Source organism: Triticum aestivum, chromosome 2A, assembly GCF_018294505.1.
Source record: "Triticum aestivum cultivar Chinese Spring chromosome 2A, IWGSC CS RefSeq v2.1, whole genome shotgun sequence".
NCBI classification, from domain to species: Eukaryota; Viridiplantae; Streptophyta; class Magnoliopsida; order Poales; family Poaceae; genus Triticum; species Triticum aestivum.
In genome coordinates this window covers 508,155,378-508,182,311 of record NC_057797.1, presented here as the reverse complement: position 1 = coordinate 508,182,311, position 26,934 = coordinate 508,155,378, and the positions used below count along the sequence as shown (strand labels likewise).

At 46.9% G+C, this 26,934-nt stretch overlaps 2 protein-coding genes and 1 pseudogene across 6 annotated transcripts; 1 reads left to right on the top strand and 2 right to left on the bottom strand.

The window, feature by feature from the left end:
* The first annotated feature begins 8,312 nt into the window (after positions 1-8,312).
* Positions 8,313-12,033, top strand: LOC123189140 (serine/threonine-protein kinase D6PK). Of its 2 annotated transcripts, none has more exons than XM_044601484.1 (3): positions 8,313-8,678; positions 9,156-10,855; positions 10,975-12,033. In XM_044601484.1, the coding sequence occupies exons 2-3, from the start codon at positions 9,354-9,356 to the stop codon at positions 11,822-11,824; spliced, it is 2,352 nt and encodes a 783-aa protein (XP_044457419.1). In that variant the 5' UTR covers positions 8,313-8,678; positions 9,156-9,353; the 3' UTR covers positions 11,825-12,033. The 2 variants fall into 2 exon arrangements, with proteins under 2 accessions (XP_044457419.1, XP_044457421.1); XM_044601486.1 differs by lacking the exon at positions 8,313-8,678 and adding an exon at positions 8,696-9,079.
* A 363-nt stretch (positions 12,034-12,396) lies between these two features.
* Positions 12,397-15,629, bottom strand: LOC123189141 (neutral/alkaline invertase 3, chloroplastic-like; annotated as a pseudogene). The gene is made up of 6 exons (XR_006495600.1): positions 14,911-15,629; positions 14,396-14,564; positions 14,091-14,302; positions 13,178-13,671; positions 13,046-13,094; positions 12,397-12,908 (listed from the first exon to the last, which is right to left on the bottom strand). The product of XR_006495600.1 is annotated as a neutral/alkaline invertase 3, chloroplastic-like (transcript).
* Positions 15,630-21,079: 5,450 nt separating this feature from the next.
* Positions 21,080-26,605, bottom strand: LOC123189139 (histone deacetylase 9). Of its 3 annotated transcripts, none has more exons than XR_006495599.1 (14): positions 26,376-26,605; positions 25,690-25,802; positions 25,478-25,595; positions 24,860-24,934; positions 24,573-24,792; positions 24,283-24,346; positions 23,198-23,290; positions 23,003-23,111; positions 22,733-22,782; positions 22,569-22,659; positions 22,251-22,321; positions 21,972-22,070; positions 21,580-21,783; positions 21,080-21,427 (listed from the first exon to the last, which is right to left on the bottom strand). XR_006495599.1 is itself a non-coding variant. In XM_044601483.1 (14 exons), the coding sequence occupies exons 2-14, from the start codon at positions 25,716-25,718 to the stop codon at positions 21,342-21,344; spliced, it is 1,176 nt and encodes a 391-aa protein (XP_044457418.1). In that variant the 5' UTR covers positions 25,719-25,802; positions 26,376-26,605; the 3' UTR covers positions 21,080-21,341. The 3 variants fall into 3 exon arrangements, 2 of the variants coding, with proteins under 2 accessions (XP_044457418.1, XP_044457417.1); XM_044601483.1 differs by having other exon boundaries at positions 21,717-21,783; positions 25,686-25,802; XM_044601482.1 differs by having other exon boundaries at positions 21,717-21,783.
* Positions 26,606-26,934: the final 329 nt, after the last annotated feature.

Here is a 26,934-nt window from a genome sequence, read left to right as displayed (position 1 = left end):
GGCATGACACCATGATCTCCATCATCATGATCTCCATCATCGTGTCTTCATGAAGTTGTCACGCCAACGACTACTTCTACTTCTATGACTAATGCGTTTAGTAATAAAGTAAAGTAGTTTACATGGCGTTCTTCAATGACACGCAGGTCATACAAAAAATAAAGACAACTCCTATGGCTCCTGCCGGTTGTCATACTCATCGACATGCAAGTCGTGAATCCTATTACAAGAACATGATCAATCTCATACATCACATATATCATTCATCACATCCTTTTGGCCATATCACATCACATAGCATACCCTGCAAAAACAAGTTAGACATCCTCTAATTGTTGTTGCATGTTTTACGTGGCTGCTATGGGTTTCTAGCAAGAACGTTTCTTACCTACACAAGACCACAACGTGATATGCCAATTGCTATTTACCCTTCATAAGGACCCTTTTCATCGAATCCGTTCCGACTAAAGTGGGAGAGACTGGCACCCGCTAGCCACCTTATGCACCAAGTGCATGTCAATCGGTGGAACCTGTCTCACGTAAGAGTACGTGTAAGGTCGGTCCGGGCCGCTTCATCCCACAATACCGTCGAAACAAGATTGGACTAGTAACGGTAAGCATATTGAACAACATCAACGCCCACAACTACTTTGTGTTCTACTCGTGCAAAGAATCTACGCAATAGACCTAGCTCTGATACCACTGTTGGGGAACGTAGCAGAAATTCAAAATTTTCCTACGCGTCACCAAGATCTATCTATGGAGAAACCAGCTACGAGTAGAAGGAGAGTGCATCTACATACCCTTGTAGATCGCTAAGCGGAAGCGTTCAAGTGAACGGGGTTGATGGAGTCATACTCGTCGTGATTCAAATCACCGATGATCAAGTGCCGAACGGACGGCACCTCCGCATTCAACACACGTACAGCCCGGTGACGTCTCCCACGCCTTGATCCAGCAAGGAGAGAGGGAGAGGTTGAGGAAGACTCCATCTAGCAGCAGCACAACGGCGTGGTGGTGGTGGAGGAGCATGGCAATCCAGCAGGGCTTCGCCAAGCACCATGGGAGAGGAGGAGGAGGGCAGGGCTGCACCAACGAGAGATCAAATCGCGTGTTATGGGCAGCCCCATGCCTCAATATATATAGGGGGGAAGGGGGCTGCGCCCCCTTTAGGGTTTTCCCACCCCCTAGGGGCGGCGGCCAGCCCTAGATGGGTTTTGGGGTGCGGCCAAGAGGGGGGGGAGTCCATCCTCCCCAAGGCACCTCAAAGGTGCCTTCCCCCTTGAGGACTCTTCCCTCTAGGGTTCCCTAGGCGCATGGGCCTCTTGGGGCTGGTGCCCTTGGCCCATGTAGGCCAAGGCGCACCCCCTACAGCCCATGTGGCCCCCCGGGGCAGGTGGCCCCACCCGGTGGGCCCCCGCGACCCTTCCGATGGTCCCGGTACAATACCAATGACCCCGAAACTTGTCCCGATGGCCGAAACAGGACTTCCTATATATAAATCTTTACCTCCGGACCATTCCGGAACTCCTCGTGACGTCCGGGATCTCATCCGGGACTCCGAACAACATTCGGTAACCACATACAAGCTTCCTTTATAACCCTAGCGTCATCGAACCTTAAGTGTGTAGACCCTACGGGTTCGGGAGACATGCAGACATGACCGAGACGTTCTCCGGTCAATAACCAACAGCGGGATCTGGATACCCATGTTGGCTCCCACATGTTCCACGATGATCTCATCGGATGAACCACGATGTCAAGGACTCAATCGATCCCGTATACAATTCCCTTTGTCTAGCGGTATTTTACTTGCCCGAGATTCGATCGTCGGTATACCGATACCTTGTTCAATCTCGTTACCGGCAAGTCACTTTACTCGTTCCGTAACACATCATCCCGTGATCAACTCCTTGGTCACATTGTGCATATGATGATGTCCTACCGAGTGGGCCCAGAGATACCTCTCCGTTTACACGGAGTGACAAATCCCAGTCTCGATCCGCATAAAACAATAGATACTTTCGGAGATACCTGTAGTGCACCTTTATAGTCACCCAGTTACGTTGTGACGTTTGATACACCCAAAGCACTTCTACAGTATCCACGAGTTACACGATCTCATGGTCAAAGGAAGAGATACTTGACATTGGCAAAGCTCTAGCAAATGAACTACACGATCTTTCGTGCTAGTCTTAGGATTGGGTCTTGTCCATCACATCATTCTCCTAATGATGTGATCCCGTTATCAACGACATCCAATGTCCATAGCCAGGAAACCATGACTATCTGTTGATCACAACGAGCTAGTCAACTAGAGGCTCACTAGGGACATATTGTGGTCTATGTATTCACACGTGTATTACGATTTCCGGATAATATAGTTATAGCATGAATAAAAGACAATTATCATGAACAAGGAAATATAATAATAATACTTTTATTATTGCCTCTAGGGCATATTTCCAACATTGGGCTGCAACACACACAAGGCCTTTACGGTTTCTCGGTTAACCGTTGAAGTATCAAACGGACTCCAAATGGCACGAAACTTGACAGACGGTCTACCGGTAGTATACCAAGGCCGCTTGGCAAATCTCGGCTCATTCCGAGAAAGTTTAACACCCGCACACGAAAAGAGACAAAAGAGGGGCGCCGGAGGACGTAGGAGCGCCGGATTGCAAAACGGACAACGGGGAAAATGTTCGGATGCATGAGACAAACACGTATGCAAATGCGATGCACCTGATGACATGATATGAAATGCATGACACGCAAACAAATGACAAGGCAACAACAGCGAATAACTAGAAGACACCTGGCGCAACGGTCTCGGGGCGTTACAGCTTGCGCCAGGAGAAATTGCTCCTCGCCTCCTCCATCAAGAGGAGGCAGATGTCGTCGCCCCTGTCGGTTGCGGCGTCGAGCACCTCAAACTCGGCGGCCGGGCAAACCTCTGAGCTTGGCTTCTCCGAGCGTTGGTTTGGTCGGTCGTAATAAGGGTCGTGTGTGGTAGACACACTTTTTGACGGCAAGCTCGGCATGGTGCTCCGGCATGAGCATCTTCTAATATGTGACCTTCTTGCGCCCTGGGCGGACGACGGACAACGAGGTCAAATGTGTCCTATCTATCAGACTTGTGCCATGTGGTCTTCGCTCTTGGCCCAGTCGAGGGGTAAACCGCACACCATGATCCTCTAGAGCACTCTAGAACTTTCTGTAACCTTCCAAAAGCTTCTAGAGCCACCCGGGGCTTTTCCAAGCATCATCGAGACCTCCCGAAACATTTCTAGGATCATCCGGAATAATCCCGGTTCCTAATATCTTATTCTCTCTTATCTCATAGCTCTCCTGCAAACTACTAGTCGTTTAGCGTGTGACCCTACAAGTTTGGTAAGATGTGGAGATGACTCGGAACTCTTTTCGATCAATAATTAACAACGAGATCTAGACAACCATGATAATTCCCACATATTCATAAAGATCTTTATTGAGCAAACATTTTATCCTCATACAATTTCATTTCATTCGCAATACATTACAAAACCCAGGTGAGACTTATGAAGCAACACCTTGATCACTATACCAAATTGAGTATCTCTTCATCGTCGCACGAGCAAATCCTAGTCTTGAACCATCTAGCACCTTGACACACTTTTTCGGTGTGGTTGTAAGCTGCATTTATGATCGCCCAATTACGAGTAACGTTCGGCAATCCCAAAGCGGTCGTTCGGTATGAAGGTACGTTGTTCTCATGGTCTAAGAACATGAGTAAACGTTTCACATAATATGATAATACTCACAACATAGTGACGATAGGATCTCACAGTATATCATAAATTGGGTCTATCCAACACCATTTTTCTCCCAACAATGTGTTCTCATTATTGCTCACATCCTTATTACTCTTGACAATGCCCTGTGATCAGGAAAAAATAATCATATGCAATATACGAGCTAGTCTTAGAGGTGAGACTAGGGATCTGTTTGGTGTTTATGTTTTCACATATGCAACTGGGTTTTCCTCTAAATCTCATATCTAAAAACCATTATAATTATAACACATAATATAAACTTTTAAATACGAACATGAAAATAAAATAATATTTTATTATTAACTCTAGGACATATTTCCTACGGTCTTCATCTTTGTTACATTAACAATGCCCATGGTTAATAAAACAAAACAATCAACAATACATGAGCTAGTTTAGAGTCTTGAATACAGACCTATTTGGTGTTTATCTTTCTACACATACAACTAGGTTTTATTCCAAATCTCACATTCAAGAACTAACACAAATTCTAACATAAAAAGTATAAACTTAAGTATGAACATGGAAATAGAATAATAACAACTTTTGTTATTGCCTTTAGGGTATATTTCCAACATACGTCACAGATTTTGCTAAATATTCTCAAATTTTTATCATGACACCATGCGAGGTTTAATGTTTTTCGGATTCCGTTTTCATTCTTTAGAATAAAAAAACTATGAGATCCATGTCCGGGGTCAAGTCTTGGCACCCAAATATTTGGAATTCCTTTTCTTCTATTGTATAAGTCCCAAATAAAGATTGAAGAGCACAAATTGAAAGTTTCAATCCATTTTGCCAACTTTTTTCACGCATTTAAATTTGAATTATATTCACTAAATGACTAGGAATTCATTAGTGGCTTAAAATAGCAAATGAACCCCAAAAATGTCAAAAGTTGATATGAAACATCTGATTGTGTATTTGTGTGTAGATTTTTGTAGTGTCAAATGATTAATTATGACACTATGCCAATTTTCATGTGTTTAGACTTTCCTTTCTTTTTTATAATTAAAAACAAGTAAAGTCTATTTTAGTAGAATTATAAAAAATAGAAGAAAGAAAATAAAATAAACAAAGAGGATAAAAGAAAGAAGAAGAAAACTTTACCTAGTGTTGGCTTTCCGCCGAGTGTATTTTTGACACTCTCACAAAGGTCATGTTTGCTGAGTCACCGATGAAATACACTTAGCAAACAACTCGGCACTAGGCAAAACCAGCGATTCCAGTGATAATGTTCACTAGAGAGTAGTCCTCGCCATCTCCGACCCGGCCTTGTTGGCCCACCCAGGCCCGGCCCTAGGCCTGATGGGCTAGCCCGTGGGCCGGGCTTGGGCCTGAGTTTTGAGCCCACCAGCAGGGCCTGGACGGGTTTGGGCTTGGCATTTTAAGGAAGAGGCCCGGCCCACGGCCCTAAGCCCTAAGGGCTTTTCAGGGCTTTTTACCAGATGGCCGGGCTTGGACTTGAAAAGTAGGCCCGTTGGTAGTGCTTGGGAGGGCCTGGGCCTTAGTTTTCTGGCGTGGGCTCTTTTAGGTCCGACCCGGCCCACGGCCCTAAGCCCTAAGGGCTTTTCAAGACTTTTTACCAGATGGGCCGTGCTTGGGCTTGAAAAGTAGGCCCGTTGGTAGTGCTTGGAAGGGCCTGGGCCTTAGTTTTCTGGCATGGGCTTTTTTAGGCCTGGCCCGGCTCGGCCCATAGCCAGGTATAGTAGAGAGCATCCATTTTGAACTGGGTACGAGCTTAAAAAATTATGAAGGCGGTTAGATCAAACGCCAGCTTGGAGAAGTTACATCGGACTAAAAGAAAATCCAGCAGATTGTGATGACCGAGGTCGTGCAGATTTCAACCAATATAAAACTGCTCCGGTAGGAGATTTACGAGCATATTTTAAAAAGAACTCCAAGTGTACTACTACCCCATAAAACAATATCGGATCAACATGCAAATCGTATCAAACAATCGCTAGGCGGCACGCCGCGGGCATGCTCTTATGTCTGCTTGCACCTGACTGCTGGAACCTTTTCCTTTCCTTTTTTTGCATGTCGTGAAAATTTGCTATCTAGTAATTCCGCAAGACACTTTGTTGGACCAAGGTGTATAGTGCCATTAAGGGGGTGTTTATTTTCAGGGATTTTTTTTGTAGGGACTAGGAAAAATCCCTCTTAGAGATTTTTTTATCAAACAGGAGGGACTTTTTAAAGACTAAACTAAGCATTTGGGACTAAATGAAAAAACTCTCAAGGAGAGTATTTTTGGGACTTTTTGAAATTTTTTCAACAATGCCCCTCCATGCACTCATTGACCCGCCACCCCATGATGTTGTTTGATTGATATTTTTCTATATACTAGGGACAACATGGTTATTTAATAACCTCTAGAAAGGAACTAGGGACTTTTTAGTTTCTGGAAACAAACAAAAAATAATTTTTTTAAAGACTAGAGACTTTTTAGTTGGGACTAGAAAAAGTCCTAAGACTAAAGAACCAAACACCGCCTAAGTAGTAGCCAAGGGAATCCAAAGGGTGAGATGAGATGATAGCATAGCATTCCACTCCAAGGAAACGGAATCTTGAAGATCTACGAGCCACGCGTATGAATGTTGATCACCGGTACAGTACTGCTGGTACGTGCGTACTAGTGAGATTTTTGGAAAATACTACCCCACGGACCCTCGCAATCTCTATCCCTGCCGTCTCTGTTCTCTGTAATGGCCGGAGACCACGTACCGTTACCGTCTTTACTCTCTCTCTCTAGTGCCATGTCGATGTACTACTGGCTTTTTGGTACGCTGACTGGTTCTTGCGGAGGCATGGCGATTTATTTATTTATTTTTTTAGAAAAGGAGGAAGCATGGCGATGATACGGCCGATGCACGGAGACGATTAACTGAAGTGACGAAGGGGCCCACGGCCCACATGCCCGTTTTAAATTATGCACGGCGGTTGGGAGTAGTACTTGCATCGGAGCCATGAAGACAGCCTCGGGGCCGGCGAGGGTCCTGTTGCTGTTGGTTTGTTTTCAAAAGTCTGCGGAGGGAAAGATCCAAGGAGCGAACGGAGGAGTACAAAGGCGTTCCCATGTTCCGTTTTGCAAGAGCCGGCAAGTGTGTGACTGCGCGGGCCGGCGAGCGTTGCGTCGCCTCCTCTCTTTTTTGCCCCGCATTCCAATGCGCGGCGAGCTTCTAGGCGGCGGCACTGACCGCAGGCCGCATGCGACGGAGTACAAGAATCAGAACCTGATGGTGTCGCAAGTTTCACGTCTTGACGAAATATACAAGAACCCGTTTGATTTCCGTTTAGAAAGTGGATTCCTCGTTGAGGCAAAACAAAACAAAACACACCGGATTCCTACGCCAGCCGCCACCACTGGTTCCATACTTGCATCGTTCTTGCTTCACACACCAGTTGGCAGTTGGCACCAACATCCCTTGCCCCGCAAGCGAAACGTCGTTTCTTTCTCGCATCGAAACGTCAGCTGGATGCCTCGACAGTCGACACCCACCGAGATCTGTTTCGGCTCGTATCCTACAGGCAGGAGGGCAGGCTGCAACATCCTCCCGCGAGGAAGAGGCACAGCTGCGGTTGCGGACTTGCGGTTGCACTGCCAGGTCGGTGTCAGCCTGTGTACTCTACTACTACTGGCGAGCGACTCGTGCTAGTATCTCGCAGGTAGAGTATAGGAGTACTATACAAGTACTCCAATCCACCGGGCCGACGGCGGGCCGCGACTGGCGAGGGTGAGGCGGCACGGCAGCCGCGCCGCGCGTTTGGGCAAAGGATCAAGCGAGGCGCGAGGTGCGCGTGGAGCAGATGAATGCGTGCGTAAAACGACGAGGAGAGCAGTGGGGGTGGGGCAGGCGCTCCGCGGCGGGGATACAAGGCGCGCACGAGGCGTCTGTGGTGTGTGAGCCTCTGCCTCTACCAGCACACATACATACAGATACAGTGCTGCGGTGCGCCCCCACAGGTTAGATTAGGGACAGTACATACAGCGGTGAAGTGGTAACCATGTGTCTCAGCGGCGGCACGACATGACGCGGCGCTGTTGACGTGACGGACCACGCAGGTAACGGCACAATCAGTTGGCCTCCCGCGAATATGTAACAAGCAGATTACTACTCCACTTGCTCCAGTAGTACTATACTCCATCTTCTGGCTGCGATTGCATCCACTAGTGCGGCTAGAGATCGACAGTCTCTGTAGTGGTGGCTTTGAACCCGTTTAAATAAAGAAATTACTACAGTTTGCTTTCTGCATCCGGGTCGTATTCTTGTCGCCCTGTACCGGCGGCGAGCGTGATAACACGAGTCATGAAAAGGAAAAGTAAAAAAGAAAAGGCCCTCCCCTCCCCTCCCCTCCCCTCCCCCTGCTGGCCAGGGAGGGAGACACGGAAAAGGGCGAGGAGAGAGACGCGTGAAAGGGAGGCACGCTACGCCCTGCTACAGGCAGCAATAATAAATAGCGGCCATAAATAAACAAGCGTAAATCCTAGGGTAGGGGTGGTGGTGGTGGTGGTGCGTGTTTTTATTGGGTTGCGGTGGGGGCGCGTCGCTCCCTCGCGTAGCCATAGCCATAGCCATAGCCATAGCCAGAGAGAGAGAGAGGGGGCACCGTGCGTGAGTTTGGTGAGTGTGGCAGCGACCAGCGAGGGAGAGAGGAGCGGCATCCATACTTCCATAGCCCATAGGTGTGAGTGAGGGGAGGGGGGAGGCAGCCGCTCTCATTTCTCTTCCTCTTTTGCCTCCTCGTCAGATGTGCGCGCATTGCTGCTCAAGCTGACTGGCCGCCTCTTCCCCTGCTCGTCGCCGCCGCTGCTTCGAAACCCTAAATCTCGCCTCCGCCGTCGCCGCCGTCCTCCCGCCGGTAAGATTCTCCCGCTCCAAAGTCCAAATCCCCCGCTTCCCTCCTCTCTCTCGTGCGCAAATCTGGCTCTTCCTCTCTCTTTTTTGACTCTGCGCGTTTGTGCCTTTGGCTTGGCTCAAAGTAACCCCCATTTTGTTCGCCCATCTGGTGCTTGCTTGTGTCTTCTTGTCCCTCAAGCCGCCCGGAGGTTTACGGATCTTGCATCAGTTCGCTACAAGAAAAGAGAGAGAAACCCCACCTCACCTACCGCATCTATGTCCCTTTTGCTTTCGTTTTTTCTATAGTTCTTTCTTCAAATTTTAACTATGGGTGGGGAAGGGTGACTAGTGGGAGATGATAATGAGTACAAGGGCACCAAGATCGGCTCAAGCTCCAGATTCCCACCTTTTTTCCTCCACTATGTTAGTGCCAATAAGGTTCTTTCTTGTGCATGAATACCCACACCGTCTGATCCAGTTTCTGCTTACTCCCTTGCAGGGCCTGCCTCGTGATGCCGCTTCTCGATCCGGGAAAGCTGCCTCTTTGCTCACCTAACTGCAGGCGCCAACGGTCCTAACTTGAAGCGCATCACCACCCACCCAGATGCGGTTGCTGCTTGCAGAGCTCCGCAAGTTCAATACTCTGCTAGGCGCCTAGGAGGGAGCATTTCTGGAGGCGGTGGGAGTGCTGGAGAGGATGGGTTCTTCAGGGTGCCCGGAGATAGTCGAGCTGGTGGATGAGACCAAAGACGCCCGTCCGGGCGGGGTCACCCACCTGAGGGTGAGGGTGAAGCCGGTGGGGCAGGAGCATGGGGGCCGGTCGTGCTCGGTCGAGGATGACCTCGACCGGCTCCTCAGATCCTTCAATGTGCGCACCTCGGCGCGGGCTTCTGGGCAGACGAGCACGGACAAGAGGCTTATTGCGCTTGGGAAGGCGCCCATGTCGAGCTCGGAGATCGTGGAGTCTGTGAGCTTGAAGCAGGCCCTCAGGAAGATGTGCATCTCCCAGGCCTCGGAGATGGCTGCCATGAAGAGGATGTCCAAGCCCGCGGCTGTGTCGAGTACTCCTGAATCTGGGGCGATTAAGAAGCTTTATGCCTCTGTGGTGGTTCCAACAGACGAGGACCAAGATGGGAAGAACAAGGTTGAGAAGGCCGTTGCTTTGCCTGACAAGGTTGTAGTAAGTTCATCGGTTAAGTTGGTTGAATCAGGCAAGAAGGTGCACAGTAAGGCTTCAGCTCACAAGCATGTGCGATCAGCGTCTCCAACCAAGACCAAGGTCCAAAAAACCAGAATCCAAGATGTCATCAGTAATAAGTCACTGGAGGCAAGCGAAGATCCGACTGCAGGAAGAGCTGTGGCAAAACAGAGAAAGGGTAAATCTCCAAAAGCATCTAGTCCGCGAGCTGTTCCAGTTGGAGGCTCACGGCTGGTGTTTCGCAGCAAGTCCTCCACTAAAAAGAAGGTTAAACCGGAACCAGCTGCAGCGGTGGCGTCACAGAATCATTGTGAGCCAAAAGGTTCCGGTTCTCATACTAAGAAGCAACACGAGGCCCCTCAGGATGAACCCAAAACTCCAGCACCAACCAGCAAGAAGGGTGCTGATGATGGCTCTCTCGGCGCCGAAGGAGTTGATTTTGGCAAAGGATGCTATGTCAGTGGGATCCCTGGTTCACAGCCTGGTGAGTTGTCAAGGTCGAAGGAAAAGGGTGAAAGCTCCCAAAGCTCAAAGAGCAGCATCGGTGACTACAGCACAAGCACCAGCATCAGTGAAGATAGTTATGGTAGTTTCAGTGCTAATGGCAGCAGGCCTCACATGTCAAAAGATGTGAGATGGGAAGCCATGAAGCGTATAGCGATCCAACAAGGGACCCTGGGATTGAAGAACTTCAAGCTTCTCAAACAGCTTGGATGTGGAGATATTGGCACTGTGTATCTGGCTGAGTTGGTTGGTTCGGACTGCATGTTTGCACTGAAGGTTATGGACATTGAGTACCTAATAAGCCGGAAGAAGATGCTGAGGGCTCAAACTGAGAGGGAGATACTGCAAATGCTTGACCACCCGTTTCTTCCCACCCTGTATTCTTATTTCACGACAGATAATCTGTCTTGCCTAGTGATGGAGTATTGTCCAGGCGGTGACCTGCATGTCCTAAGGCAGAAGCAACCTACTAGATGCTTTTCAGAAGCCGCTGCTAGGTAAGTAACTTCAGCCGTGGTGTTTATGTGTGATCTCATCGACCGACTGCACTTGAATTTCTAGCTGAAAATCATGTTTCAAGTTATTTAACTCACAAGTATTGTATGTCCCTTTGCAGGTTTTACGTCGCTGAAGTTCTCCTAGCATTGGAGTATCTGCATATGTTGGGGGTTATATATCGTGATCTGAAGCCTGAGAACATACTTGTTCGTGAAGATGGGCACATCATGCTCTCCGACTTTGATCTGTCCCTGAGGTGTTCAGTTAATCCCGTGCTTGTGAGGTGCTCATCAGTAGGAAGAGATGAACCTCCTAGGCCTTCCGGACCTTGTGCTGAAAGCTGCATCGATCCACTGTGTATCCAGCCATCCTGGGCCAACTCTTCTTGCTTCACACCTCGGCTGGTATCTTCTACACCTTCCAGGACACGGAGGGCTGAGCCCCTGAAGAAACCATCACTTCCGCAGCTTGTCGTCGAGCCCACTGACGCGAGGTCAAATTCATTTGTGGGGACCCATGAGTACCTTGCCCCGGAGATCATCAGAGGAGATGGCCATGGCAGCTCGGTCGATTGGTGGACTCTTGGCATCTTTCTGTATGAATTGCTCTACGGCAAGACACCATTCAGAGGACCTGGCAATGACGAAACACTTACAAATGTGGTCTCACAGGGGCTGAAGTTCCCTGATAGCCCAGCTGTCAGCTACCAGGCTCGCGATCTGATCAGAGGGTTGCTTGTGAAGGAGCCAGAGCTCCGGCTAGGCTCGAGGAAAGGAGCTGCCGAGATCAAGCGGCACCCCTTCTTCCAAGGCCTGAACTGGGCCTTGATCCGTTGGACTGCACCGCCCGAGACCCCGAAAAGCGTCGACGCCTCAACCCTTACGGCAGCGGTGGCACGGAAGAAGAAGGAAGGCAAGTGCCTTGAGTTCCGGATGAATGGAGACGACATTGAGTTCGAGCTCTTCTAGTGGTGGCAGTAGTAGCAGTAGAAGTTGTAGTGGTAGTACGTTGTGTTCTGAAGAATATCCACACCGTGGTAGCTAGAAGTAGTAGTCCCACAGTTCCCCACTCCCCACTCCCCTGCAGTTTTTCTGTTGAAAATGAGTTATCAGTAGAGTAAGGTCGGGTGTTGTGCCTGTTTATTCCTTGTTAATACCATCAGATATCAGATGAGCCATGGTCTTGTGCAAGCATTTTTCTTTTGAATGCAGCCATGGTCTTGCAAGCAATTGCATCTGGTTGCAGTTGTGCACTACTGCTTGCAGTAGTCGTTGTTGCTTGATACAGTATGTAGCAGTAGTAACTCAAGTAAGGTCCAGTAATAAGTTGTGTAACATATGTTCTTGTTCATTAATAATATCATAAAGTTAGGAGCAAGGATTTAGAAGTCATGTGTCTGCCACGGACATCACAATTATGTTATGGGTTTGCGTTGATGAATGCCGATGGGACATCAGTAGTTGCTTGGATGTAACCATTTTATGGTGCTGACCGGTGAGTAGCATAACTGTGCATCTGTGGTAAAGTGAATGCTGTGCTGTGCTGCGAAAACCTTGATAACAATTAACCAACCATAAACAGAGTGACAGTGTCTCAAAGCGGGCATTTCCTCTAGACAAGTTCACTGTAATATGTACAAATCCTGGAGGTATATGTGCGATTCGCACAAAAAACTACACCGCTACATCTAAGAACCCCCCTAACATTGGAGCTGCTGTTAGACTTACACAATGTAGGTCTTCTTCGGGGCTTTCCTGCCACGCTTCCTGTTCGGGCTGCATGAATCAGCCATGAGATTAAAAGCATTAGCAAATTCCTCGTCTTCGTTGTTACAAAGTATTCTAGACTTTTCAGGGTTTTCGAGCAGCAGCTTGGCCACAAGGAAGCCCGCAATGGACCACGTTTGGAATAGTCGAGCTTGTTTGCCGATGAACCGCCCACGCTTAGATCGTAGTATTCAGGCCATTTATCCACGGAAATACGCCTCTCAGCCACCTCCACGGCTCTTGCTGCAATCTCAGGCCGGTTCATCTTGATACATGCCACCGTGAGCTGCCAAAAGAAAAACAAGAAACTGATTGACATTTACAATCAAGAGCAAATGGTGCTAAGTAATCAATCCAAACACTCGACAAGGTGGTTTGCATAGTACACATCAAAATTTCAAACATGATGCTTAAGTTGCAAACCTGCCACAACAATGTTGGCCAGGAACCTGCATTATGGTATGACCAAGGCCTGCAGCAAAACAAAATAAATGTTATGAGCAGATGCAAACGATCTGCAAGACTCGCAGAAGTAGGCAACAATCTAGGACTCACGTGTTTTTAGGGTCACTCCCTGTAATGTATTTCCACTCTTGATCCTCGAGAGCAGGATAACATATCTTCAATGGCATTTCTGCCACTAGATCAGACCATTTGGCTTCAACTAGATCCAGAATAGCATGGGATTGACGGGTTGTTGCCAAACTGCTTACTATAGACCACAAGTTCCCCAGAGAAAAGAATCGGAAATCCATGTGAGCTGGTTGCAGGTTTCCAATTAAGTAACCCCCTTCCGGAGGGATCCATTCAACTAGCCAGGGGGGAATCTGATCAGGATATATGTTAAACTTGTTGACAGCATCATAAGAATATTCTTCTGTTTTGTATCGATATATCTCATTTAGCTTTCTCTTGTCAAGCCAGTAATATTCCCTAATATGAAAAGAGAGCGCCATAAGCCTGTTATTTAGGGCACGGATCAAGTCAGCAGATCCATCTTCTGGGGTAAGCATCTCACGTGCACACAAGAGGGCTGAATAGAACAGTGACTGCACAAGAAATGAAAATGATATATGAGAAATCATGCATAAATAGCAGAAAGTAATCCTCACTCATCTACAGAATAGCACGGGAGGATCACGTGGCACTATTAACCATAATCTTAGAATGACCTGAATAACCATGTTTTTAAAGACAGGTGCTTCGATTGGCCAATATTTGTGGTTTCAGGCCAGAACTGTGCTCCGTGCAGTGAAATGAGTGACACCCAAAAAGAATTTAAGACATGTAAGAACTCTCTCATTCCTTGTGTAAAAATATACCAGACTCCATAACTGTATTTACTATTTAGTGCCTGTGCCATCGTCATATATGTTTGTGTTGGTATGGTTATGTGCTTTTTGCTGTTTGTTGTGTGTGTGTGTGTGTGATGTTTCACTGCGCTGTTACTTTCGGACATTTGTGCTACCTGAATCTCCAGTGGGTGTCCATGGATACCCATTCGACGATCCATCATGCAGGATCCATCAGTGACTAGCAATGTGGGGAACATGTCAAACCCATCAGCTAAGCAGAGCTTCAAGATCAATTTTATTCCAGTCTGGACATCGATTCTCTCATGAAATGAAAGATCTCCTGAACATTTTCCGTATGCCCTCAGTAATATGATCCACCATAGACCTGAAAACCATCATTAAGGCTCTTTTTTTATGCTATACGTGTATTAACAGAGTCAACATTACCTGAATTAAAAGGTTTATTAAAAAACCTTACCTGAATCAACTGGTGCCACACGGCCTATAGCAGCCTCCCCAAAATCAGGATCGAGGACTTCCTCAGTTGCGCCCTCTTCATCACCTTCAAGCGGAACGACACGCACCTTGAAACTAGCTGGCATCAAGCCTTGCCCTGGACTGTGGCAGTCCATGGTTTTCTCCCAGCTCTATAGATGGTCAACAATCAGTTTTTACAAATTATTACAAGCTTCATACTCCCTCCGTTCCAAAATAAGTGTCTTAAGCTTGTACTAAAGTTAGTACAAAGTTGAGACACTTATTTTGGGACCGAGGGAGTACATGATAGGCAGTACATTGAGCAGAATGGTATCCTGATTTGTTGCCTTCAACTAATAATTTCATATAGGTTGTGCTTAATCTTATTGGAACTGAGGAGCATCAGCATGAATGATTCAATTGCATACACATTATTATAACACAAGTAAGAGGAGCATCTGTATTGACAGACACCAACCGACCGAAATACTCCAACCAGTATGAAGGGTGGGTGACCTGGAGCTGGAGCGTGTGCAGGATGAAGTTGCGGACGATGTCGTACTCCCCCTTGAGCAGGAAGGCGATGCCCGAGGGCACGAAGTCCCGGATGAAGACCTGGTCGTAGTTGAGCGGGCTGGAGTCGTTGGGGTCGCAGGCGGCGATGGTGCCCACGGGGCTGCCGCAGTAGCTCACCACCGACTCCCGGAGCAGCGCCCACGCCTCCTCCTCCAGGTCGCTCGCCGCGCGCCGCCTCTGCTGCGGCGCGTGGTCGGCGGCGCCGTTCAAGTCCCTCCCGGCGACATCGCCGGCGGGAGCGGGAGGCTTGAGGACGGGGTCATGGTCGTGCGCTCTCGTGTTGCTGCTGGGATGCAGCGAGCTGGCGGCGCGGGGAGGGCTCCGCCTCCTCCCGCCCTTCCTCCTCGCATGGGATCCGAACCCGAACCCGACCCTGAGGGAGGTGGGCCGCGGGGGCGCCGCGCCGGAGCATCCGAGATGCAGGCGCAGCGGGGCGGCAGCCTGTGCGATCCCCATGCGCTGGGAGGAGCCCTCGAATCGAACCGCAAAAGCGAAACTGACGGGATTGATTGGCTGTGCGGCGGGCACGAGGGGGATGCAAACAAAGGCGTTCGAGTGGGCGAAGCGAAGCGCCGTTTTGGCTTCTTGTCGCTGAGGCCGTCCGTCACGGAGGGGTGGGCGACGGGGAGGATCGGAGACCCGTGCGTGGCCACCACTCGGCGCTTCTCTCCGTCTACACGCCACGCCTCGATGCTCTCATCTAGTTTTGCCTCTATGAACGTTATCTTTTTCTTTTCGGGCAAATCAGGGAGCTTTTATTCAACAAAAGTGTTCTCCCGGCAATCAGCCAAAAGGCTGGTCACCAAGAAGCTAGGAGTCTTTTCGAGCCAGCAATCGGTCGCATTGAGAGTGCATGCACGTTTTGCACAGAGATGCGCCAGTAGATTTGCTGCCCTGTTTACACGTTGAACCTCAAATACCGAAAAATCAAAAACTAGCTCTCCTATTTCATCTAGGATAGGGGCCACAATCGAACGTGAATTGCGGCGAGAATTCCAGAGTTGCACTAACTCCTGACAGTCGGTCTCCATTATCACGTGCGATATGCCACGAAGTTTTGCAAAAAGCACTCCCTCTCGCAATGATAGAGCTTCCATAATCAATGGATCTGAAATGTCACCGAACGGCTTGCACCATGCGCCCAGTAGCGCTGACGCGGAGCGAGCAACACCACCCGCGCCTCCTCGGCCATCCGCCACATTGAGTGCACCATCGATCGATATTTTGATCATACCTTGTTCAGGTGGTCGCCATCCGAAGCCTGGTAGAAGTGTAGCTTCTTTCCGCGGTAATTCCAGCAGCGCTAGGGCCTCCCTCGTCAACCTGATGGCTGCTGTTGGGTCTCTTCCTTCTTCCCCATGCTTGATCCGATTGCGAGAATGCCAGATCGTCCACATGATGGTAATAATCTTTGCTCGATCTTCATCTCTGACCCGGTCTCCACATAGGATGTCTCTGGCCCACGAGTGTGGGTGTAGTCGAGGAAGCCTCAGATCAAACCAAGCACAAGCTTCGTTCCAGAAGCGTCGTGCATGGGAACATTGAATGAGCGCATGCATGAGATCCTCCTCCCTTGCCAGACAAACTTTGCAAGTATCTAAGACTGCAATATGGCGATGCTTTAGAGTGCTTTCGTCCGGTAGGATCCCTCTCAGTACCCGCCACCAGAACACTCGAACTTTTGGGATCACTTTCCACAAGGCCGTCCACATCTGTTTATCATCTCGAGAAGCGCCGGTAGCCGTCCCTTCCTCTAGAGCAAAGCGCTCGTTCTGAGTCATTAGAGCACGGTACGCCGATTTAACAGTGTAGTTGCCTGATCGTTCAAAAGCCCAAGCATAGAAGTCCTCTCCTCCTCCCCTTCTGATTGGGATGTTAAGAATGGCATCAGCATCCGGGGCGATGAAGGTTGTCCTAATCAGATCCTGCCTCCACGTCCAGTTATCAATATCAATGAGATCCGAAACTGTCTGAACCGGCGTGTTTGGAGGTTTTAGCAGAGGTGACATAGATATGGTTCCTGGAATCCACTTGTCCTGCCATACATCAATGGATCTCCCATCTCCAACTCTCTTGATAAGGCCCGCTTGCAGTGCTTCCCTGCCAGCAATGATGGCTCGCCAAGTCGCTGACGCTGACTTTGGAACAGAAGCATGCAAGAAATCTGTGCCCGAAAAGTACCGGCCTTTCATTACTCTTGCGCAAAGAAAATTAGGGTTAGTCATAAACCGCCAACCATGCTTCCCGAGCAGCGCAAGATTGAACTGATGAGGGTCACGAAACCCCATACCACCTTGGCACTTTGGGGTAGCCAGCTTCTTCCAGGAAACCCAATGCAACGCATTTTTGTCAATAGAGCTGCTCCAGAAAAAATTGGCCATTGGTGAAGTCAAACTCTTGCACACCTTCTTTGTCAATAAGAATGTACTCATTGAGTACGTGGGAATCGCCTGAACAACTGATTTCAGCAATGTTTCACGACCTGCGCATGCAAGTAGTTTCTCAGACCATCCCTGTATCTTCCCGCGAGCTCTCTCCCCGATGTGGTCGAAAGTACCGCTTGTGATGCGGCCAACCGCCGTGGGTAGCCCCAGGTAACGCTCGCTAAAGGCCTCGACGTCGATGTTGAGAACCGATTTAAGCTGCTGTTTGAGCTGGGCCGGCGTGTTGGAGCTGAAATAAATAGCACTCTTAGTACGATTAACACACTGACCCGATGCTTCCCCGTAAATTCTGAGGATGTCATTCAATCTCTCTGCACTTTGGGCGGTTGCAGTAACGAAGATCAAGCTGTCGTCCGCGAACAGCAAGTGTGACACCCATGGCGATCTGTAGCTCACTCTTATACCTCTATCGATGTGCCCATTATTGTAAAATTTCAGCAAAGAGGAGAAACCCTCCGCACAGAGCAGAAAAAGGAAAGGTGATGCCGGGTCACCTTGTCTCAACCCACGCGAGGGTGTAAAGAAGGGCAGCAGCTCCCCGTTTACCAGGACTGAGAAGCGTACCGAAGATACACACTTCATGATCAGCCGGACAAAGACCATGTTGAAACCCAACTTCGTGAGAATAGCCTCAAGAAAATGCCATTCGACACGGTCGTACGCTTTCATCATGTCTAGTTTAATTGCACAAGCATAGTTCTTCCTTTTTTTCCGCCTTCTCATTGTGTGCACACTCTCATATGCAACTAGGACATTGTCAGTTATGAGCCGTCCAGCGACGAACGCGCTTTGTTCTTCACTGATTATCACATCCATATATGCTCTCATTCGGTTCGTCACACACTTTGAAGCAATCTTGTATAGAACCGAGCATAATGCAATGGGTCTGTACTGCGATATGAACTGGGGATGCCGTACCTTGGGGATCAAAGTGATAGAAGTGTCGTTCAAACCCACTGGTAGTTCTCCACCGTTTAGAAAATCCAACACTGCCGTAGTTACTGCCTCACCTACTAAGCTCCAGTGACGCTGATAAAACCCCGCAGTGAAACCGTCTACCCCCGGTGCTTTGGAGGGAGCCATTTGAAACAAGGCTGCCCTGACTTCCGCCGCCGTATAGGGTTTTGTTAATTCCACGTTCATGTCATCCGTGACCTTAACTGAAACATGAGTGAGCAGCTCGGTAGAATCCATAAAACCTTGGGATTCATATAAATTCCTATAGAATGTTTGAACCTCACTCTTATCTTCCTCTTCATTTGCGCAAACCGAGCCATCCGCTCGACATAAACCTTGTATTTTGTTAATACGTTTCCTTTGAGCTGCCTGAGCCTGGAAGTCTGCAGTATTACGATCGCCTTCTCTCAGCCAAGGAACACGAGAACGCTGCCGTAGCCAAATCTCCTCCTGGTGAAGGGCCTCGCGCAGCTGTCGGACCATAGTTTTTTCCTCCTCCGTTAGCCCTCGTCCCACCGAACAACACCGAAGATTGTCGAGTCTTTTCTGTAGCTGTCTGACTCGGCAAGTTAAGCAACCAAACTCACGAGACCCCCAAGGTTCAAGCGTTTCCTTCAGATGATGAAGTGAGTCCGCAATACCTTGGAGACCCGGACCTCTATTTGCCTCTTGCCACGCTGCAGCAACTATACGGTCATAGTCCACATGCGATGACCACACGTTCTCATATCGAAACTGTCTCTTTGCTCGTGACATGTTCGTAAGCTTTTCCTTTATCTCCGCTACAACAAAACAATGATCTGATTCAACAGAAGGTAAGTGTCTCTCTGATGTATTGAAAGTGTTGCAGAACTCTTCATTGGCAAAGGCTCTATCCAGCCTCGCCTTGACATTTGCATAACCTGCCTGCCGATTGTCCCGGGTGTAAGCTGTGCCTGACCACCCCAAATCTTGGAGGGCCACCTCATCGATAACTTCTCTGAAAGCTTTCATTTGTCTCTCAGGCCTAGCTGCCCGACTGAAGTGTTCATTAGCATAGAGAGTTTCATTAAAATCACCCATACAAATCCAGGCCGCATGCGGCATGGTGTACAAAGTACGTAGGAAACGCCAACTATGATGTCTATCTTCAGCTCGCTCGGGGCGCTCCATAAAAACCAGTAAACCTCCACTGAAAGGAGTTTTGATCTTTGTATTTAACAGTAGCATCAATATGTCCATAACTATAGTTTTTCAGATCAACAATAACATCATGTGACCAAAAGAGCCTGATGCCACCACTAAGGCCTACACTATCCACTGCAAAGCACCCGCCGAAGCCTAGATGTCTTTGCAAGTCCTCAACTCTCTTCCCCTTAATTTTTGTTTCCATGACAAAGAGAAGAGTGGGTCCTTCTAGCTTCACAATGCTGCGAAGCTCTCGAACCGCCTCGGGGTTCCCAAGCCCCCGGCAGTTCCATGAGAGGCAATTCATTGGGCTGGGCAGGACCGGTCACCGGCCTCTGCCGAGTTGTCAGGCGTAGGCCTCTTCTTCTTTGGTTCCCGAACAAGATCCTCATCATCTTCTCCACCTGCAGTGCTTGTACTCGGATCTAGATTTTCTGGAGTTTGTGTTGCCGTAAGAAGCAACTGCTTCGGTTGATATACTGCGGTCGGTCCCTCCTTTCTCTTATAGCGAGTGTTCTCTTTGTTCTTCAAGGGCGAGACCACCTCCTCCCCCGCATCTTGCTTGGATTTTGTTCTAGAATTCCTCGTCTCTTGCTTGCTGTTATGGTCAGACTTCTGGCCCCTGGAGGAATTTTCGCTACCTGCTGGATACCTGTTCTCATCAAGATCCGAATGACCCAGCCGCCCACAAGAGAAACAGAAGTATGGGATTTGTTCATATTGTATGTCATAAGAATCCACCTTCTTTCTCCTCGCCGAATCAATAAGCACCCATCTCCTCATTGGTTTATTGACCTCCACCGATACTCTATCTCGAAGGTAGCCTCCGTTGTGATCAAACTTAGCAATCTGAACCTCTTTATCTATCATCCTGGCTATTGGGAGGCTCCATGCATCATCTCTCAAATTATAGGGTAAATTAAGAACCCTAGCCCAAACCTGCAGGCGATCGAACTTGACCTCATCTGGGCGCATGCACTCTTCAAACTCGGCCAAGATGACCGCATTCTTGTTGATGTGCCAAGGCGATCCTGCCCAAACTCTGTCACGGTCTCGCTCGGACTCAAATTCAGCCACAAACATATTCGCTCCAGTCGAGCAGAACTGCAGTCCTCTAGGGTTTCCCCAAGCCGGTCGCAAAGCATTGCCAATGGTGTGTATATGATACTGATTGCGGTACAGAACCTTACCAGCCAGCAACCACTTCACCGGAGCACCATCCAGACGGTCATCTATGACGAGAGGAGTCGCCTCCTCCTCGGATATGTCCAGCTTTCCCAGCGCTTCCTCAAGTTTCTCCCTCGCCGATCTGGTATTATTCGATCCCGAGTTCGCCTGCATCGTCTCCGCCGCGGGTGGTGTAGCCATCACCCTCGCCGAGTCCTTGGGGCGGCCCGCCGATGAGATCCGCGGCCGCCGATCGGTTTCCACGTCGAAACCCTAGCGCCACCAGGGAGCCCTAGGTTTCGGGGAAAAAGTAGTCCTCTATGAATGTTATCAATTAGTTGCTTTTCCAAATTCAAAAAGGCCATACATACAAATACAAGAATAATCCAAAGGCTAAATAAAAAATTACGTACGTACTGAAATGATGGTATTTTAAGTAAGTACAAATGTGAGATCGTACAATGCTGTACAAGTCAGCAAGTGTTACGTTCTCCCACAATGCTCTCCAGCCTAGCGTCAGATCCTAAAATGTCAATCAGCCAACTATTCCCCATCCCACGATGTTATAAACTGAACAGCAGCTGCTGCGGGAAAGACTTTCAGCTTCCACCTACATACATCGTCAAGATGCCGATCTCAATGTCCGCCGTCATCGTGATCATTGTCGTTGTCGCCTTCATAGTACTCGTCGTCACGATGAACCTGCTTGTCTTGGGTATGCTCTGCATGACATAATACACACTTCTGTAAGAAAATAGAAATATGATGGCACGGTTCAGAAGGACTGGAGACAATACCAGGCAAGGAGCTGGCTGAATGAAGAAGAATACAACCAATTTAAGAATAAATAGATAACAAAATGGACCGCATTTACTTCATTTCAGGGGAAATTTCTCATTATGTGGCGCGCACATGCTTCGAGAGGACAATGGCGAGTTAGCACGGAGAAATCATCAAGTTTTTACTTGTCCATATGAGCACTGCAAGACATGCCAGAGGTATTTCACTTACGATCAACACGTTCATCAGGATCCAGCTCGTCTTCATCAAAATCCGGGACATAGAAATCGGGTGGAACCTGCAAAATAAACTCATTATGTATCCGGTCTCTGCTCAGAAACAACAAACTACACTATCCTGGTGGAAGCAAGAAAGTTAAAGACAACAAAAGATGCAAAGGCATATTATAGTCTTCACATGGTATCCATCCCCGGTTTCAATTGGGATGTTTCAACAATCAACATGCGGACGAGAATACAAACTAACCTCTTGCATCTGAACGCCAGGTGCATGTTGTATGGCCCGCAAACTCTCCATTACTTGCACTTTGATTGAACTGAGATACGTCTTACTATTCAAGTTGTCCTGGTCCATTCATCAATAGGAAGACAAATATCATTTGCACATCTACACACCTCTAAAGAAAGAAATTGATATTCTAGTTAAGCGTACCCAACATATAAAAACATGACGCACCAAACAACAGTTAAATCCACAACACCAGGCAGGCATAGAGTTAGAAAGATCAGTCAGAAAGGTTCATACCATGTTCAGATTTGGTACTTTCAATGTATAATCTGGACCGAAGTATTCAATGTATTCATTGTCAGGGATCTCTGCAAAGAAAATGCCATGTAAAACTCCGGACAATGGATAACCACTAAGGAAGAATTGCTTATGGAGAGTAGTTCTATAAGGGAAGAGTATTGGGACAATATTGGATTTATTTTCACTTTTCACCTTACAAGATCAAGAAAAGAAGAAAAAGAATACAAGAAAAATGCCGCTATATTGAAGGATTATACTAGCTACTGTCACTCAAACCAACAAGGTTAAGGGGAGCAGAACAAACAAATGAGATACCATTTGGGAGTTCTGTGTCTAGAAGAACCCCAGTTTCAACAGCCCAACAGCGTGCTACATTCTCTTTGGTGTACCCACCACCTCCTGTCACCTGCATGTTTGAAAATATATGAATATCCTAGAAAGAGCAAAAATAATCATACAATGATAGTTTTCTCCCTTACCAGCAGCGGGATTTTAAATTTCTTAACAAACTTTACACATTCAGCATGGCCTGTTTATGGAAACAGATCAAGTTAGTAAGTATAATAATAGATTATCCGAGTGAGTTAGCTCAATGAAACTAAAGTCCAAAGGACCCAAATACCATCAACGCAAGAAAATTCTCAGAATACACAAATTCAACAGTGGGGACAAGGTAATCACGGTTAGTTTATACATCTGATGTTTTGCCAAATCTATAGTAGCACGTAATATCAAGTTTTAGAGAGTACCTTCTATTGAAAGATTGAAACACCCTAGGCGGTCTCGCGCCAATGAATCAGCCCCACATTGAAGAACAATAGCACCTGGCAGATATGTCTCAACAACTTTGGCAATAATCTACATGATAAGCAACATTACGTACCTCAATAAGAGTAGAGAACAAGAACAAGAATAAACATAAAGTAATGCACATCGACTTTTACCGTTTTAAAAAGGCGAGTAAAGCTGCTGTCATCTATGCCATCTTTAAGTGGGATGTTGATTGCATAATATCTTCCTTCCCTGTCTCCTATATCCTTCAAAATGACAGCCAGGTAAATTGATATGAAGAGCACATCCTTACAAAATGAAGCTAAATTTTTTAAAGCTCTCATCATCATTACTTAACAGCACGTGATATTGAACTATTTAAAAACAAAGCAAGATGCAGGCTCTGTAAGTGCATTTTTTTCAGCATGTTAATAAATAGAAAAGCGCACATTTCTGCTCATATCGAACCTTGCCATTCCTCTATGTGAGTTACAAACTCTAGTTGATGAGATAATTTTGATTGGAGAACTCGCAACTCAATCAAAGACAATTGCGTAAAGAAACCCTTCCACTCATACAGATGCACGCATAAAATATGTGCAAAAATAGCATTATGGCAAAAGTAAAGACCCAATACAAAAACGATGAAGTGAATCTTCAAATGATGGTTCAAGCATGACCGCAAGGGTTGTGTTGGTCAGTTGACAGCTTCTATTCTTCTAAGCTCAGATGATAATACATGCATCAGAATGAAGAACATCCTTTTTGGCACTACCGCTTATCAAATATAGATCATAAACCTCCACCATTCCCAAATATGATGCTGGCTATTTGGATAGAATACCGCACGAAGATTGTCCAGTAATAGAGACAAGAGTTCAATGATAAAAGTCACATACTTACATGTTCTACTTCTAGGTGGACAGGAGAGAGTGAAGAAAAGAAGAAACTGAAGTATGTCACGATGGTTCCTAAAATTATTGATTACCTCCAGTACCATCAGCTTTGAGTAATATTATGCTAAAACCCATTGTAACTCAGTTTGTAAATGTCTCTTCTATTTCATTCAATTGAGAGTTCATATTCCAACTTTAATCGACATAAGTAAATAGGGGACAACAAACACCATAAAACTCATGCCCAATATTGAGCACAAACTAAGATACAAACTGAAAATAATAGCGATGAACTGCTGAGAAATTAAGTAAAAGCAACTACATAAAATGTATATTCATAAAGCTTGTCAGTGGAACATTACCTTAATATCACCTGTGCCAGGAAAGAACATGTCACCATACTTGTGGAAACTTACAGTCATTACCCTGCAAATATGTATAGACAAAATCAGATTGGAAATCTAAAGGCTCTCAAAGAGACAGCGGCATTACTATACAGCAACCTCACACTAGACAGAGCCAGAGATTAGCAACTAAAATGAATATATGGTGATAACAAAAGAGTAGGCATCTATGGAGGCTCTGAAGATCAGTGAGACACATCCTATCAACAATTACAGTCATGTATTTTACTATCCATAAAAGCATGAACCTGTCAGTGAAATAGAAGGCTTCTTCAACTCCATCTCCATGATGGACATCAATGTCAATATAGAGAACCCTAGCATGATACTTGAGAAGCTCCAGAATTCCCAAAACCAGGTCATTAATGTAGCAGAAGCCTGACGCCTCACACTTCTTTGCATGATGCAGCCCACCAGCCCAATTAATAGCAATATCACATGTTTTATGATTTAGTCTTCGAGCCGCATCTGAAAAATAAAGAAATGCTTAGAGAGATCACAAAACAGAAAGAAGCATTGGCAATTTTCCTATTACCTAGAGTTCCTCCAGCATAGATTTGGCAGAACTCAAACAAATCATCAAAGACCGGGCAGTCCTCTCCAAGGTTGTCTGGGACAATGATTACAATGACGAAGTCAGATAAGTGAAGTAAGAATACCCCAAATACATGGAGATGTGATTTTTAGCAATTCCATTTAGTACAACAGGCATATTGTGGAAATTATAGCAGACAGTTCTTCATTTAAGTGCAAACAGCTAAGCTTCCATTTGGATACAACAATTTGTTGAGAGATCAGACCATCTTACTGTGTTCCGCTTCTATTTTAAGCATACATCCAAAGACCTAAGCTAATATAGCACTACCTTAGATTCAGGTAAATCATTTTGGGAGTTTTGGGTTAGGTGTCAGAAGTTACGCAAGTTTGACCAAATGCTGCTGGCGTTTGGTTCATATAAACAACTGTGGCGAGCCACAAATTCTTAGGCACATGGCACATGGTCCACTCGTCATACACATGTTCTAACCAAGTTTTGACATGATTTTTTTACAGCTAAATATAAGCAAGCAATATATGCGGCGTGTATTTTATTGTGAAAATAGCAAAGCCTGGGAGAGTAGTCTGTAAAAGAGAAAAATATCATCATTCATACATCTAGTTAATTCACTTGCATACAAGTGCTGGGTATCAGGAGTTATTCGGTGCAAGAATTCCACATAATCAGCAGAATGGAACTGCGCAAGCTCTGTTGGATATGCTTTGTGGGGTCTCTGCAAAATCCAATGGGAGCAAAATAAGGTAAACGACACATTTAAACAATTCATAATTACAAAGAAAGGGGATGAACAATAATTCAATACCGACATATATCTCCATTTTCTTGTGAAGATCATATGATAACACGAGATGGTGTGTCATGCAAAGGCGATGCGGTTTCATCGGGTGATTTGGCCCAAAGTACACATTGCCAACATCCCCTGAGATGTTCGGTCACAGAAAAGTAACCAAGTAAGCAATCATAAAAGGTTGAACAGCAAAAAAACTTATATAGTGTTGAAGGTGTGTGGATTTTCTACAAACAACACAGTTAAGGAACTAGTCATGAGAACCAAATCAAATAACTAGCGCAGAAATTTTTACCATTTGACTTCCTTATCGACCAAGAATGAAGCATACACTAATGCAAATTTTACAATGCACCTACGGCTAGGGTTGAACAACTCAAGGAAATAGTAGGCCAAAGAACAGGGACACGCCAATTCTAGTTGAACAGATCACAATGGCACGTAGCATCAAGTAATTTTCCTTGTCGCATAACCATAGCACAGGATTCGACTGCAATGACCCATGCTGACGTCTTGCCACTACAAATCGGCGAAACAAGCACAACATACCACTATGCCCACACAGTATTTCCCCCTACTTTCGAAATTGCCAGATGAGACACCTAGGAGGAGTAAGAGTAACGAATTGCGACTAGGGGAGAACTAGGTATGAACGGTGGTTGGTTGGGGGGTGGGGTTGCAGAAGAGGGGGCGTAGGGAACATACCATCGTAGAAATAGGATATCCTGTCTTTCTCCAACATGACCGCGCTCTCGAGCGGCCGCCTGCCTCTACAGGCGGAGGCGGCGCCAAATGGGGGCAGCCGGGGAAGCCGACAGCGAGTTCGCGACGGCGGAGGCGGAGGCGGCGGCGGAAGTTGGGGCGGTCGTGCGTGAGGAGGAAGGGGAAAACCGAGCGAGGCGATGGCTCTGGGGAACGTTCTGGACCGGCATGGACAGTCAGGATCGTGTTGGTACCATGATCGAACGGTCAAAGTTATTGCGCGGGTGAATTATTTCGCCTCGATTGGTACTCAAAAGTACTGGGTTTTTTTTTTAGTTGGAAGTACTGCTATTTCTGATTCTGTACAAAATACTGTATTACTCCCCATTAGTTAGTCTTCGTCGGTCTAAAAACAACTGCTACTCAAACGAATGTATGTAACGAAATACGTCTAGATATCTTCGCTTGAGCACTAGTTATATTTAGATATAGCGAGTATTTTCTGAACTAGTGAAATGTACTCAGGGGTCTAACTTAGCTGAACCATTCTTTTGGTCAAACA

What these genes read in the sequence shown, in the direction of transcription:
- LOC123189139 (XM_044601482.1), bottom strand. Translation starts at nt 26,412, where the DNA reads ATGTTGGAGAAAGACAGGATATCCTATTTCTACGATG. An exon ending in TTTCAATCTTTCAATAGAAG is followed by an intron (nt 22,783 to 23,002) that starts GTACTCTCTAAA and finishes TTCCATAAACAG; the next exon opens with GCCATGCTGAATGTGTAAAG. An exon ending in AAGTACCAAATCTGAACATG is followed by an intron (nt 22,071 to 22,250) that starts GTATGAACCTTT and finishes TGAATGGACCAG; the next exon opens with GACAACTTGAATAGTAAGAC.
- LOC123189140 (XM_044601484.1), top strand. Translation starts at nt 9,354, where the DNA reads ATGGGTTCTTCAGGGTGCCCGGAGATAGTCGAGCTGGTGGATGAGACC. An exon ending in TTTTCAGAAGCCGCTGCTAG is followed by an intron (nt 10,856 to 10,974) that starts GTAAGTAACTTC and finishes GTCCCTTTGCAG; the next exon opens with GTTTTACGTCGCTGAAGTTC.